General features: G+C 34.0%; 2 protein-coding genes across 2 annotated transcripts; one reads left to right on the top strand and one right to left on the bottom strand.

Annotated features, from left to right (window-relative positions):
- Window positions 1-2,111: 2,111 nt before the first annotated feature.
- On the bottom strand, window positions 2,112-6,231 carry LOC134232371 (glutathione S-transferase Y1-like). The gene is made up of 7 exons (XM_062714318.1): window positions 6,035-6,231; window positions 5,533-5,608; window positions 5,316-5,380; window positions 4,631-4,712; window positions 3,988-4,088; window positions 3,278-3,373; window positions 2,112-2,948 (listed from the first exon to the last, which is right to left on the bottom strand). The coding sequence occupies exons 1-7, from the start codon at window positions 6,065-6,067 to the stop codon at window positions 2,754-2,756; spliced, it is 648 nt and encodes a 215-aa protein (XP_062570302.1). The 5' UTR covers window positions 6,068-6,231; the 3' UTR covers window positions 2,112-2,753.
- Window positions 6,232-8,146: 1,915 nt separating this feature from the next.
- LOC134232370 (proton myo-inositol cotransporter-like) lies at window positions 8,147-15,223 on the top strand. The gene is made up of 9 exons (XM_062714317.1): window positions 8,147-8,660; window positions 9,420-9,579; window positions 9,925-10,133; window positions 10,828-10,939; window positions 11,483-11,643; window positions 12,487-12,598; window positions 13,509-13,783; window positions 14,539-14,691; window positions 14,895-15,223. Exons 1-9 carry the CDS (start codon window positions 8,288-8,290, stop codon window positions 15,080-15,082), a joined length of 1,743 nt encoding a protein of 580 aa, XP_062570301.1. The 5' UTR covers window positions 8,147-8,287; the 3' UTR covers window positions 15,083-15,223.
- The last annotated feature ends 32 nt before the right edge of the window (window positions 15,224-15,255 follow it).

Raw genomic sequence — 15,255 nt, 5'->3', positions numbered from 1 at the left:
ATGTATGCTATAGTGCACCTTTATACAAAACTAGTCTATTTCCAAGATCTTACAAGGCAGATATATTTCATGTAAATATCTATATGGATACTAAGTGCACCTATACAGTAGTCTTACAAAGTATGAGAAAAATCTATTCTTAGAAGCTGAATGAAGTGCTTATCCTTCTGTAACCATGACAATATACACAATCCATGCAGATGCTCTCAAAACCGCACGTGCAAAAGTTAACATTGTTTATATGTTAATTAATGTTTTTGCCTACTATCATATGCTTACTGGTCCTTTTTTCCCAATTTGATCATAAGCCTCAATCTTCAATGAATTTTTCTGAATTCCAGTAATCTACGTAAAAACAGTCATTTTTTCTACTTGCCCACATACCTTATCCCAGTACAGTCTTGTTCTATTGCTTCTTTGCCTATAATTGTTCTGCGGTCAGAAACTAATATACAATCTTGACATCATATAATATAAATATCTGAGGTATGGAATATAGTCATACTGACAGTTTACATCTGTTGTATATACTAAAAATTTAATTTGGGACAGGCAATACACATACAAGTACAGTTGAGTCAAGATCCCTCGGACTTAGTGACGTTTTTTATTTAAAAAAAAGTTTGATTATGTTACGCAATGTAGTTATATTTTCATTATGTACGTGTGCTTAAAACTCACATCTAGAGAGGATGTTAATGTCTAATAATGAGTAAGTAACAACTCATATGGGAATTAAATAATTTAATTGAAAGTTTTACATAAAAATTTATTTACTTACGATTTCCACAATTGATATCCTTTATCCTTATTAACTACATGTAATATCCTTCACCCACGTTTCCTTATTTCAGACAATGTAACTACAAACAAGTCTTTCCATCATCAACCTATAGTCACGGTGCATCATACAGAAAACTATATCAACATGATCGATGCTATTGATTGCGCTTCTTAGTATCAATTAGTAACAGATTGGGACGCATTTATTGACAGTTTATTTGTATTGTAGTCTTCTTTTTTAATGATGTAAATAATTAATTTGCAAGGAAAGGCAGTTTAATGTTCATGTTCGTAGTGCACGTATAGTGGTAGACTGTTTTCCACTAGATATAAAGATCAATGTTTAAGATAAAATTATTATTGAGCCTGATGCAAATCATAACACTTCCGTTTTGCACAAAGACAAACTAGCACACACACACACCCTTACACACAACAGGAAAATACCCTCGCAAAGTTCATGTCTAAAAATCAAGAAAGCATTCGACATTGATCCTGATGCAAATCATAACACTTCAGTTTTGCACAAGGACAAACTAGCACACACCCTTACACACAACAGTGTTACAAACTAGCACACACACACACCCTTACACACAACAGTGTTACAAACTAGCACACACACACACCCTTACACACAACAGTGTTACAAACTAGCACACACACACACCCTTACACACAACAGTGTTACAAACTAGCACACACACACCCTTACACACAACAGTGTTACTTTATCTCCTTTCCTAAAAATCCGAGGTGGGATAAATCAGCTTCCTTTTCCTCCAGGTGCCCTTTCTAACACATGTAACACAACAATAAATATTTCATAGATTCCCCCGTGGTCGTCTGTCGATAATAAAAAATAAAATCGCAGTCACCAACAACCAATCTCAAAGTTGAAAAACAAATGATACCCTGGTCAACACTCGTTATTATGGAATGAATTCATTTGACGAATCCTTGTTCAGTTTGAACTGTTAAAGGGCAGATTTTAAGTTTTATTTTAAGTAAATATAAATTAAACAAATGCACTCGACCCAACAGTAGTACGGTCAACATATAACTTATTCCAGCACAACTACCAGATGCCTTCTATCTTGTCTACAGTCATATAGACTTCATCTTAATTGTCTTATGTGCGAGTTTTATAATGCTGCTGCAATTTTCTACAATGCTATATATGTTTAACTGTAGAAGTTCCAATAAATATTGTACAACTGCATTCATCTGAATATTGGAGCTTCAAATTGCGTTGACTTGCCAGAAGTGCTTCAGTTGATTCATTCATTTCACTGCTTAGTATTAAAGTAATGAATGACAAGACAAAATTCATGGAAGACGGGATTGTTTATTTAATGATTAATTAAACTGGTCCTGAAAACTTTTCATTACCCTTCACCACACTTTTTCAGGTTTAATGGTATTCTGTACTGAGAATTTTTAGCACTCTGAAACTGACAAGACAATAATAATGGTGTCCATGGAAAATGTCTTATTTTCATGCATTTAACAAACAGGATCACTCAAAAATTAAAATTCATACCAGCAAAGGTTATTTCTCATTAAACAAATATTAGTGGATTAAAGGTAAACTGTAAACTGTGTATGTTTGAAACATAAAATTAGTATAAATTCAAAATAATTGTCAGAAAATTATATAACAAATCAGTAAATGCAACAACCTTTTTCAAGTACTGATTAGAAAAGTAATTAAGAGGCATTCCTTGTACTAAATACTTCAAATTACAACCTTTATCAAAACAAAAAAATTTGGAAAATAAAAAGTAACAACTACATAGCACCTATTATTTTGTTTCCGTATATAATGTGCAAAAGGACTAAAATACTTATTTCTGTGTCAAACAGAACAAATATTTCTGATTTATGGCTTACTACTGGTTATAATGAATCCAATGCAGTGCATTACTACGTCGCTATAAATCTACGGTTAGTCAATAGAAACAGAAATATCACTTGAATCCTGCGACTTTGTTGTTGACAGGTCTCCTCATGAATTTGTCCGACGCCATGTAGGCCTTGATTTTCGGGAGAGCCTCGAACCTCTCGGTGAACTTGACGAGGTTCGGGAAGTCGTCCAAAATTCCTGGCTTCATCAGTTTGTGTTGGTCCAACAGCTCGTACATAGGGAAGTCGCAGATCGTTATCTGAAAGTTAGATGATATTACCGAAACTTTCAGACTTTTGGAAATCTTTCACACTAAAATGCACCTTTATAAACATTGTAATTTTTCACAAAAGAAACTTTAATAACGTTTGTTTCTGCATTGTGAAATGTAATTCTTTTCCTGTAAAATGTGTTCATGTTATGTACATAAACAAATCGATATGTAAATGAACATTGCTTAAAATTTTTTTTTAAAAGCTTTTCATTTCAAAACAATGAAGTTATTAATAAAATAATTTTAGAATCAACATAAAGAGAGGCAACTCTTTTTGCAACCACTTCAATCACTCATACAGTGGGATCACTTACATTTTCTCCAGCAAACCAAGGTTTACTTCCGAGGAATGATTCGAACGATTTGAGTTTGTCCTTGACATTGTTAAAGTAATCTTCTTTAAGCTTCTCCTGTACAAAAGAGAAATGAAAGAGATTTGTATTCATATAAATTCATAAAATACATATTTTACGGTACACTGTATCATATAATCCCTATTATATGGTATTTTAAAGTGGGACAAAAACTTTAGGTCAGCCAATAATGCTATAATATGTCCATTATTCCTTACATTAAATGTTAATAAATTTATTATTCTTAATGTCAAACACATTTTGACATGGTTCTAGGCTGTGTTAGATACATACAGTCAAACCATGATCAATCTATTAAATCTACATATATATACTCATATTCAATTTGATGGGGCAAGGAAAAACATACTTCGAGATATCAGAGGAATAAGGTATTTGAGATATCAGTCTTTTAGATATCCAAGTTTGACTAATATGTATGTTTTACCAGGTACATTATTTAAACACATCTAAATATAATTGTACAAGCCTTTATCATGTTTATAGAATAATTAAATCACTTTAATGAATATAAAAGGAAAAGAATAACTGTCATTGATTTTTAGCTTTCTCAAATATTTATTCCTAAAAATGACAGATGTATAAAATTGTAAAATAAAATGTTTATTCTCTGCTTATCAATTCAATTTAAATTGTTAAATATTACTCACATAGTCCCTGTTGTAACACAGTCGTACGACCCCGTTCCTGAAGTCCATAGCATTCTCTACCATCATATCACAGTCCACTTTCTCATGGGCAGACTTACCCACTGTTATCAAAGCAGAAAAATTGTAATAAATGTTGGGGGCTAGCTTACCCAGTGTAGTAATTAAAACAGAAAAAATTGTAATCAAGTCTTTGGACGAGCTTACCCACTAAGGATAATATAAACTTATTTACAAAACAGCCCAACTGTTTTAGCATGCGTGACATTTTGCAAAAGGGACTAGAATTTCAGCTTCTATGAATCTTTACTTTATGTAATGAACAGACATATGCTATTATACAGTAAAACTTGTCAAATGCAGACCCCAATGATTCCACAGAAATTGGTCAGATAAGACAACATTTTGGATTAGCCAAGATTTTAAACAATTTAAGATAGAACTTATTGAAAGGGACTTAAAAAATAACATCATATTAGCCAAGATCTCAAAAAATTAAGATAGAACTTATTGAAAGGAACTAAAAAATTATGGTAAATCATGCTAAACAAGATTTCGGAATGCATAACATCCAAATTAAACAAGTTTTACAGTAATTTCTTGAATTCTTTACCTTGATTTATTATAAGACGTGTACTTTACTTACAGAGATTGTGCTTATCCCCAATGTACCTAAGGATTGTGTTACTCTGGGTGATTTTGATGTCCCCATCAATGTAGTATGGAAGCTGAAACATAGTAAATAAATCATTTGTCTTTTATATTTTAGAAATTCACTCAAGGATTGGACCCATATCATTATTAATGGCAAATGAGGGTCTCGGCGACTATTTGATATATACAGTGAGACCTGTTTTATCAGACCTGCACTGGGAGACAAATTTTGTGTCGGAATAGACAGGGTGTCAGATTGCACAGTGTAAAACACATGAGAAAATGGTGAAATAGGAAAGAAATTTAAGGTCAAAATTCACAGTGTGACTGCATGATAAGGGATTAGACAGTTTTCACTGTATACAGTAAAACTTGATTCACACGAACACAGATTTTGTGAATTTTCGGATATAGCGAAGTTATCTTGGATCCCCAGCTGTATATATTTCACAAATTCATTATACGGATATAACGGATTACATATATAGTGAAAGAATTCCATAGGTCCCAGTGACTTCTTTATAACCGAGTTTTATACCACATACATGTACATCATCTGTCATCATGTATTTTCTTTATATTATTCTCAGTTATGGGTATGTATTCCCCCCCCCCAAAAAAAATTCAACCGATTGAATAAAGACAAGCAAATGTGAAAAAAAACACTATATACTCACATTAGGAAAAGCTAGTCCTAGCGTGTCTTTAACAGACAACCAGGCATCCCGGCTGTACTCTGGTGCTGAAATTATCAGAAAAAAAATATTAAGTTCATGTTCAGTTCACTCAAAACTTGATTTATAAACTTTGAAATAAGACTCAACAGACTTGTTTGAACTTTTTTTTTTTTATTGAAGCTAAATATCGCATTAAAACTAAGATGAGGTTACAAACCATCGCCCTGCTCATACTGGACATCATCAAATTCTTCTCCAACATAATTTAACAACAATCTAATAGGTTGTGCAAGCTGAAATTAAGAGAAATAGGAAAAAGTAAGTCTAATGCATAGACATGTTCAATAATCAAGAAGAAAATCTGCAGTTTTCACTCTATAAAGTTAGACCATTGTACATGTTGTAGGAACATAATCATGGACCCAATAAGCTTGGTGGCGATTAAGGGTATACACCGTCGGTCTCACAAAAAGGCAGAGGGTTTTTATTTTCATAATTTGGTCAAAAGATCAGATTTTTGGCAAAGCTTATGGTTTTTTTACTTAAAATATTTTCAAAACGCACACTGACGGGGTTACTTCATAATAAAACTACCGGCACGATAGCATATTACGTAACTTGCTGATAATCAAAGGTGCATCGCGCACTTGCAAGTTGACCTGCGTACGTTTTACTTCATTTTGTATGAAAACTAATTTCAGATTATGAATTTAATTTACCCCTCTAATTTTCCAGTATCCAAGGGACGGCATGATGAAAAAGGTATCTTTTACTCCTCTAAACAAAGCTGAAAGCGGCTGCACAGTGCACCTATCGGAATTCCTTCTCCGAGCCCGATGGATATTTAAACTTCTAAAGAGGTTAACAAAGCCTTCAAGATAAGATGCAGGGGCATATAATTTGCGATATGTACACTTACAGAGATTAAATAAAACCGAGTTAAACTAGCACAAACAAATGATAATTGATTTTATGCAGGATTTTCAATCTGGTGTGTCCTTATATGGGTGCAAGAATGCAGTGAGAGAGCGCGCGCGGTTTTCAATATTGTTAAAAATGATGCCATTCCATAAATTTAGCATGCACGAACTGTAACTACATCATATAGTTTATGTCAATGACCTATAGTATACTAGTTTTAAAATCAGCCACGTAGCATCGTTTTTGAAAGTGGGGGGAGGGGGGGGCAGACAGAGAAAATTTTTTTACTTACCTGAATCAGGGACCTATGTACTAATATAGGTCCCTGCCTGAATAAGTTGACAAGCAAAAACAAAAAAAGGGGGTGGGGGAAAGAAAACTGCCAAAATCGAAAATTCTATTTCGGAGGGGGGGGGGGGGGGCACCAGCTTTCAAGGGACCTTTCCTATAGTATAAGTAATGTTGGAAAAAAAGTGGGGTTGCCCCCCCCCCCCAACTTTATGTTATCTAAGAAAAACGTAGTATACATGTAAAAAAAAATGGTACTGTAAAAAATTGGCCTCTAACCCACCCCCATCCCCCGAAATAGGAATTTCGACTTAGGCAACTTTTCTTTTTTTTCATTTTTTTTTTTTTGCTTGTCAACTTACTCAGGTAAGTAAAAAAAAAATTCTCTGGCTAACCCCCCCCCCCCCACTTTCAAAAACGATGCTTAGTGGCTGATGGCTAAAATGATCAAAAACTAACGCCCGTCTTTTATAGTGTTACCAGAGACCTATATACTAGTGCATATAGTATATACCGGTATGTCCCTGGTGTTACAAGAACGATTTTAAACACCAATGTCTGAATACCCGTTTTACTCCCGGAAATATATACAATCAATACTATAGTACAAAAGGATAAGTGGTGTTTATTTAAAAGCAAAATTTATCAATACGGTAATATTTTATATCTACGTAGTATATTATGGTAAGTACGTGTAAAACTGATGGTCCGATTAGGGCATCAGTGGTGTATGGCCACAGAAATGAGTCGATAGACTCACTCACTGGAAAGAGAGAATTACAAGTAGAAGATGACAGGGGACTTTTATTTATGTACAATGAAAGAGAAAGGATAAAGAAAACGTCCTGTAATCGATGTGATTAAAATCTTTAAACAATGAAAAATCTTTGAAGAGGATAATTATACTTTAGTCTCTTTTTTGGAAAGATTAATTGCAATCAAACTAAAACTGTAGAAGGGGTGTCCTATTGAATTGATTGATTGATTGTATGTTGTTTAACGTCTCTCTCGAGAATTTTTCACTCATATGGAGACGCTACAAATCTTTAAACAATGAAAACTCTTTGAAGAGGACACACACAAGGACCCCCTGGAAATTCCAGTATAAGGATTAGGTGCCTAGGAGGAGTAAGCATTCCTAAAACGTTTGGTTGACGTTACGGCTAAAAATAAGGAGCTTGCAAAATATGTATTGAAAAAAATGCATTATTGTATTCTATACGTAAAAAAAAGAAAAACAACAACAACAACAACAACAAAAACCAACGATACCCCCCCCCAAAAAAAAAAACCCACTAAATAAATAAATTATAATAAATAAATAAAATTATAAAAAGGGGGATCCAAACTCGACGTCCTGGTATGTTCCATATATACATCCACGACCGATACTTTCGCAAAAAAAAAAAAAAATTCTTTAATTAAAAAAAATGACCCAAATTGCTTCTATATATCTTAGTATTAACATGCTAAAGTGGAAATCATCACAAAGAAAATCGTTTTAGTTCTTCCAAATGCAAAAAGGTGAGCGCTGAATCACGTGATAAGATGGGAGTTTTTGTTCAGTCACAAGATTTATAAATTTGATTTTTATCAGCGTATATAGATGTAAAAATCAAAGCACAAGTAAATTATCGGAGGAGAACACTAATTGTACTTTGGGATGTAACATAAATGTTTTAGGTATTCAAAGAGGATTTAATATTTTCAAAAAGAGATATATACAAAGGCTTGTTTGTAAAAGTGTCGTATAGTTATTCGACATGGAAGTTGAGTCAACACCTCTCATAAATCAATCAGATTCGAAATGTTTCGTTATATTTCTGACTTGTATGGCGGCACTGGGTGGACTCCTCTTTGGATATGATACTGGAATAGTCTCCGGATCCATGTTGTTGATCAAGGATGACTTCCAGTTGTCGTCTGTATGGCAGGAAGCAATCGTCAGCGCCACCATTGGAGCCGCCGCCATTTTTGCTCTTATTTCAGGAACTCTGGTAGACAAGCTAGGCAGAAAAGTGGTGATTATGCTCGCCAGCTTCGTGTTCACTGTTGGCGCGGTGGTTATGGCAGTTTCACCCACTGATACGAAAGAGGTTTTGCTCGTTGGAAGACTTATAGTTGGAGCAGGAATAGGTAAAAATAAATTTAGTAGTAAAAAAAAGAGAGCTTTGTGCAAGCATTTCTCAAATAACTTGCTACAAGTCTAAAATCCTTTATCAAATTCCCTTGATATACTAGTAAAGGCAAAAAAATTATTTTTTTTTTTCTAAAAATGTAAATTTCAAACAACATGTATGACTTGATTCGAAAAATTGTGAATAAAAAGTTATTTAAAAAAACTAAAATTAAAATGGTTAGAGGGGATTAATCCTGACATACGAGTACTTTATAGAGGATTTCAGATCATCCTTTTTAAATACTCATTCTAAATTCATCTTGGTACCGAACAATAACATTTACACTATATAAGTTATGTAACGTTTAAAATGAATGTACATTTTTCTAATTTGATAGAATATGCCATTCAAATTAGATAAAAATCCGCTGATTATTTTTTGTTATTATTATTTTTTCAAGTACATGTATATTCTCTGCACCTAAAAGTCGTACACGTGAACTAGAAATAGATAAATGTACATAATCAGTAATCACATATTACGTAAAAAAGATACCGGTATGATTATAAGAAAAAATGCATACAATATGACCAAATTGATAAACAATTTCCCTTGGCATTATTTCAAAAACTCAATTTGCATTTATTATTCCTTTTACGTTATTTATTTTACACCAAACCACTAAGGAAAATCATATTAAATCTATAAACGTGTAGTTATTTTATCACTAATATTGAGAACTTTGTATATATTTTGATATATTGGTATACTACAGGGTTTGCTTCTATGTCTGTACCTGTTTACATTGCTGAAGCCGCACCAACGAATATCCGGGGATCTCTGGTTACAATGAACCAGCTTTTCATCACTATAGGGATTCTTCTGTCCAGTATTGTGGCTGGAGCTTTCAGTACTGATAAAGAAAACGGATGGAGGTACATGATTGTACAGTTACCAATCTCTTAGTTCAACTTTGAATGTTTATTCGTATCTACATAGTCGCAGTTTACGGTGCCGCATGTACATGTATAACTTACTAAGGTTTAAATTTAAAATGCACAAAAAGTACAAAAATAATCACGAGAAATATTTCATTTTCACTCTTTCCTTTTAAAGTTTTATTCAGGTATTTGTTCTTATAGGCTTAAATCCCAGCACAATGTATTGTACGTAGTATTTAACAAAACTTAACGTCTGATCTTCATTTCGTATGAAAATAGAAATCGAGTAAGTACTGTATATTATTTAAAATTTCCTTCTAAAGCCTACAATATTTTAAGGTACATGTTGGGACTAGCCGCTGTGCCCAGTGTGATTCAGTTTTTTGGATTCTTCTTCCTTCCCGAAAGTCCTCGATGGTTGATTGCCAAAAGACGCGAAAAAGAAGCAAGATCCGCCCTAGAAAGAATACGTGGATCAGGGGACGTGACCCTTGAACTTAATCATATTCAACAATCTGTGAGAGAAATGGAAGAGGAAAACAAATATAGTGAGTATATATAAAATAATGAAAGAAAATTTCTGCATCACCAGTACCATTGCCTATGACTTTCAATTCAGGACGTTCAAAAATATACCAGCATTCCATGAATAAAATTGGTGGGACTATAAATCAAAAACTTCTACATACAGCAGATAGTACGCAGTCTATGAAGCAGAAAATGGCGAAGTAAAGGAATACTGTAGAACAATGTATTTTCGCGATGCCTTATTTTTGCGAGATATCATTTGATATTTATAAGCCAAACAAAATTTTCGAAACAAGAAGTTTTTGTAAAAACATTTATACATGCCATACTGTGTATAGAGAAAGTTTCGCCCCGTTTTATTTTCGCCCCTTTCACCCTCATCAGAATTTAAGTGAGCGAATTTTTAAAATGGGACGAATATAGCATAAAAACAGTATAATTTCTTCAACAGAAATCTCTCTGGGAAAATTTAAAACGGGGCACACTTGTTTCAAAAAATGTGAAAAGGGCGAAAATATAACCTTGTTTACAGTACACGCGAGAATGAAATTTTCGCGAGAATTATACGAAAATAAAGTTCTCGCGAATAAAAGGTGATCGATTTACAGCACATGTAAAAATGAGTTACGGATTTTAACAAAATGTTCCATAAGCTGAAGCTCTCATCAATGTTTCAGAATTATTGACCTATTTATTCTCTTCATTATACAACAGACTTCTTTCAAGCCTTCCTGTTGATCTGGAAGACCCAACCGGTCAGACGCGCCTTGTTGGTGGGATGTCTACTACAACTGTTTGGACAACTCAGTGGAATCAACACTGTCATGTAGGAATACGAGTACTAGTCTTTTATTTTTGGAAAGCTTAAACAAGCTATAAATAAAGAACATTGTATATAAATTGTTATTATTTAGATATTCACCATGGCCTTTCAACTGCTAAATGAGTTCGTTGTTCCAATCAAGGATGAATCAACTACTATATAGTAACCTCAATCGCATTCGAAAAAAATTCTCTCCTTTTGCGACCTTTCCTATACTCGCGAATATAGCTCGCCACGGACTATTAATTACATTGAGTATTTCTGTAAAATAATTCCCCAGCTTAGAAAATTAATCTTAAATTTGCAGTTCGATTTCAAACCGACAAACCATGAATAATAGTTGTTTTACAGTAGAAATCTAAAGTACCAGTTCTAATTATTCAAGCACGAGTTGTAGCGTCTAGGATACCAACAAACTTTTAAAAAAAATGTCTATTCCTCAAACTGCCAAGAATTGTCTTTTGTAGCAGCTACATGTAACATATGTAGTTATGTACGTATAATAAAAACTGCTTTAGCTTTTAATTATTTTTTTTTGGATTTTAGTTACTACAGTGGGACTATTTTGCGAATGTCTGGATTTCCTTCAGATCTAGCTATCTGGTTGGTTTGTATTCCGTTTGCGGTTAACTTCCTGTTCACTTTTATTGGCATCTACGCAGTGGAGAGGGCGGGTCGACGAATTCTCACTCTTGCCAGCTTTATTGGTAGGTAAAGAGGGACAATTTTCTGATGAATGTCATTAATTGCAAATTTGCGGTAAACACAACAGGAATTAAGACAGCCTTTGCATGAACTCACCATGTTTTCAGGGACATTGCAAGAAACATATGCACACCAATTTGTTTTTGGCAGTAATTCGCAGGAAACATTTAAAAAATTGAATGTAAGAAAGTTCCCAAGAGCAGTAAACAAGTCAAATCACCAAAACATGTAGGAGGCAGTCTGTTAAAAACGGTTTTCTTTTAAAAAAAAAAAAAAAGAAGAATATGCTTTATAAATAAAACCATATGCAAATATTCTTTAATTTTCTGTTTATGTCAGAAATAAACATTTTATATTACACTTTAATATGTACACCTGATTACCTCTTGTTAAATACACTTTGATTTTGAATAGGATGGGAACATTGTCAAGCAATATAAAGATCATAAAATTATCAACACTTCAGAAACTTACATCATTTGAAACAAATGGTTTCTCTGTATGAATTATGGTCAAGGAATGTTTTCTGCAAACTTGCAGCTAGCAGCAATGTAGGCAACAGGCTTGCAGCAATGTTGGCTGTAAGTGTGCAGCAAGGTTTCTTTGAAAAATAGACACACAGCAAAATTCATTTGCATGGTGTAAAAATGTTTCCTGTAAGATTGCTGCATACTTGCTGCAAAATCACGTGACGCGTTATATATTTAATCACACTGCTCTTTTCAAGAAAGTTTCCAGAAAAATTTTCACGAATTTTTCATCTTTTACGTTCTTTTTATGAGACAAACTACCAAACAGGTGAATTCATATACATGTACAGTATGAGAATATTTTTTCTTTGTCAGGAATCATCGTGGCATTGATTGTTCTGGGACTTGGATTTTGGTTTTCAGATAAACATTCTCCAACTATTGCTCACCATCTTGACAATTCGTCCATCTGTCACACCAAGTATCTGTAATTATCATTTTACAGTTTTCAACTGTAATAGATACATGTGCATTTTGTCAAAACACAGTATACCTTTTACTTTTGAAACATTTTATAATTGGAAAGTCATACAAAATCAACTTCTTTTACTTTTGAACCATTTTATAGTTGGAAAGTCACACGTGATCAATAGTTCACTCTTCAATCTATGGAATCCAGATAGGAATATGTAGTTCACTTTCGCTTCATCACTCCTTCAAGGTTTGGGTTGATCGATAGATCAAGCTATAGAATGATAATGCAATGACGATGATGCGATGACATGTATTTAGCGATGGCGAGTTGATGCAATGACGATGGTGCATGGAACGATCAGGTAAAGCAACTGTTCATTTGTTCACTAGAACGCTCAACCGTCATCATCATCATCGCGCTTTCGCATTGAACTTGTCATGGCGCCATCGTTTAATTCATCGGTATTCCCCTTTACCAGGGGTGGGGGGGGGGGGTCATCGTTTTACAGGGGGGTCCATGGTAACTTTTTTCGTGTTTTAGTATATACATTTTTTTACGATAAATTCCAAAATACGTTTCATGCATATCCGGATTCTATACATATCATATCAATTCGCTGACGATGTATTGCAATATGATCAACAATTATTTTCAGTATTACAACCATGTGTCTATTCTAAGTTTACCTGAGTTACTTTGGTGACCTATATATTGCTATTCGTCCTTTTCGTCAGTTGTATCCATCGTAAACTTGAGCATTTTAAGTTCCTTCAATGAACCTCAGAACCATGATTATATCATCAATGGGTGAAGGGGAACAAAACTTGTACATTACACTCGGATGACTGTTAAGGCCCTTGGTCCTCTTTGAAATAATTATTGTCCTTCTAACAAACATAAAATTTATCTGCTGGTATTTCAGATCATGTAGTACTTGCATAAAGGATGACAACTGCGGCTTCTGTTGGGAGAAGGATCACCCAGACACGTCTGGATTCTGCCTCCACGTGAACAAGGATAATCCGGAGCGGTATGCCGATCCCGGAGTGAATTCCTCTACTCATTACAATGAGTCTCTGTGTAACCAGACTAACTACCACACCAAACACTATGGCTGGGCCAATGACTTCTGTCCAACGGATTACTCATGGATGGCCGTTCTGGGACTTGCACTTTTTGTCATGTCGTTCGCGCCAGGTGATATATTAGTATCCGTATGTTTAAAAGTTAACCTGTAATCAAAGCCAATTCGGGGATATATTGTTTTTGCCCTGTCCGTCTGTTCAGTTGGTCTGCAAAAACTTTAACTTTGCCTTTAACTTTAAATTGGTTGCACCTATGGCTTTCATTTTTCACATGTGTTTTCATTGTGAAAAGGCCTTCCTTATATCTGACCTCTTCAGAGAGATACCAACATATCTAACCTCTTGACTGAAGTTTGACCAACTTTTGCATAAATTTTTTTCAAATTAATTAAACCTCAGTCATAACATTCAAACAGTGGTGCTAGAGCTTTCATATTTCATCATATTGTATCCAGATATGTTCTCCCCATGGGTATATGCATTTTTGTCCTTTTTACCTCGACCTTATAGTTTGACCCATTAAAAACTTTAACCTTGGTTATTACTTTGAAAAGTAAGCATTATGCGTCTGAGATTTCACAAGTATATTTCTTGTGACAAGACCTTCCAGTGAATATTAATAGTTTTGAGTTTGACCCACTTTTGAAAATCTTTAACCTTTGCCATAACTTTTAGAACAGTTGCATGTGCATTTCGGATGACAAGGTCTTCACCTACGTAAAATGAATATATTTTGACCTTTGACCTTGGCGTTTGAACCACTTTTAGAAAACATTAACCTTGACCATAACTCTTGAATCGTTGGTGATTGGACCTTCATATTTACCAGATGTATTATACTAATAAAATTTGCCTTTCATATTACAGGACTTGGTCCAAATCCCTGGACAATAAATTCAGAGATTTACCCGTTATGGGCGAGAGGAACAGGAATTTCCATAGCAACAGCAGTCAACTGGGTGGCGAATCTGGGAGTCTCGTTTTCATTTTTGACACTTCTTGAAGCCATCACTCCTTATGGTAAAATTGTATACATAATTGTAATAGTGAAATATTACTTTGAGGAACAAATTAAGATATTTAAGAGGAAAATGTAAAGAAAAGTTTCATTAATTGATAATTACATACTGTATGTAAAGCACTTAATGCATTTAATTATGTATTTGTACGACTTTTTAAGCCACTGAAAGACTACTGAAAATAATATCGAATTCAATTTCCAGGTACATTTTTCCTGTATTCAGGAATTTCGTTTGTTGGAATGATTACACTTTTTTGCCTGCTGCCGGAGACTAAAAATAAATCCCTGGAGGAGATAGAAATATTATTCATGACTGAAGAGTACCGAGTCAGAAGGAATTCACAGAGACAATGCACTGTACAGAGGAGGGATGTTGAACAAATGGAGTAAAAACAAACTGTAACGTTCATGTGAACACCTGATAGAAAGTTTATAGTCATGTGCTTTCATTAATCATAACACTTATTATTATCATCCTTTGTATGTTCACCTTTAATGATGTATGCAAACCATGGTTATTTTTTTTAAATGCTAGTACCATGTAGTACTTCACCAATAAATAT

Source organism: Saccostrea cucullata, unplaced genomic scaffold (assembly GCF_032062105.1).
Source record: "Saccostrea cucullata isolate Sc308-1 unplaced genomic scaffold, CSIRO_AGI_Scuc_v1 ctg938, whole genome shotgun sequence".
NCBI classification, from domain to species: domain Eukaryota; kingdom Metazoa; phylum Mollusca; class Bivalvia; order Ostreida; family Ostreidae; genus Saccostrea; species Saccostrea cuccullata.
Note: the sequence above shows the minus strand (reverse complement) of the source record. Positions and strands in the feature narration are given on the sequence as shown.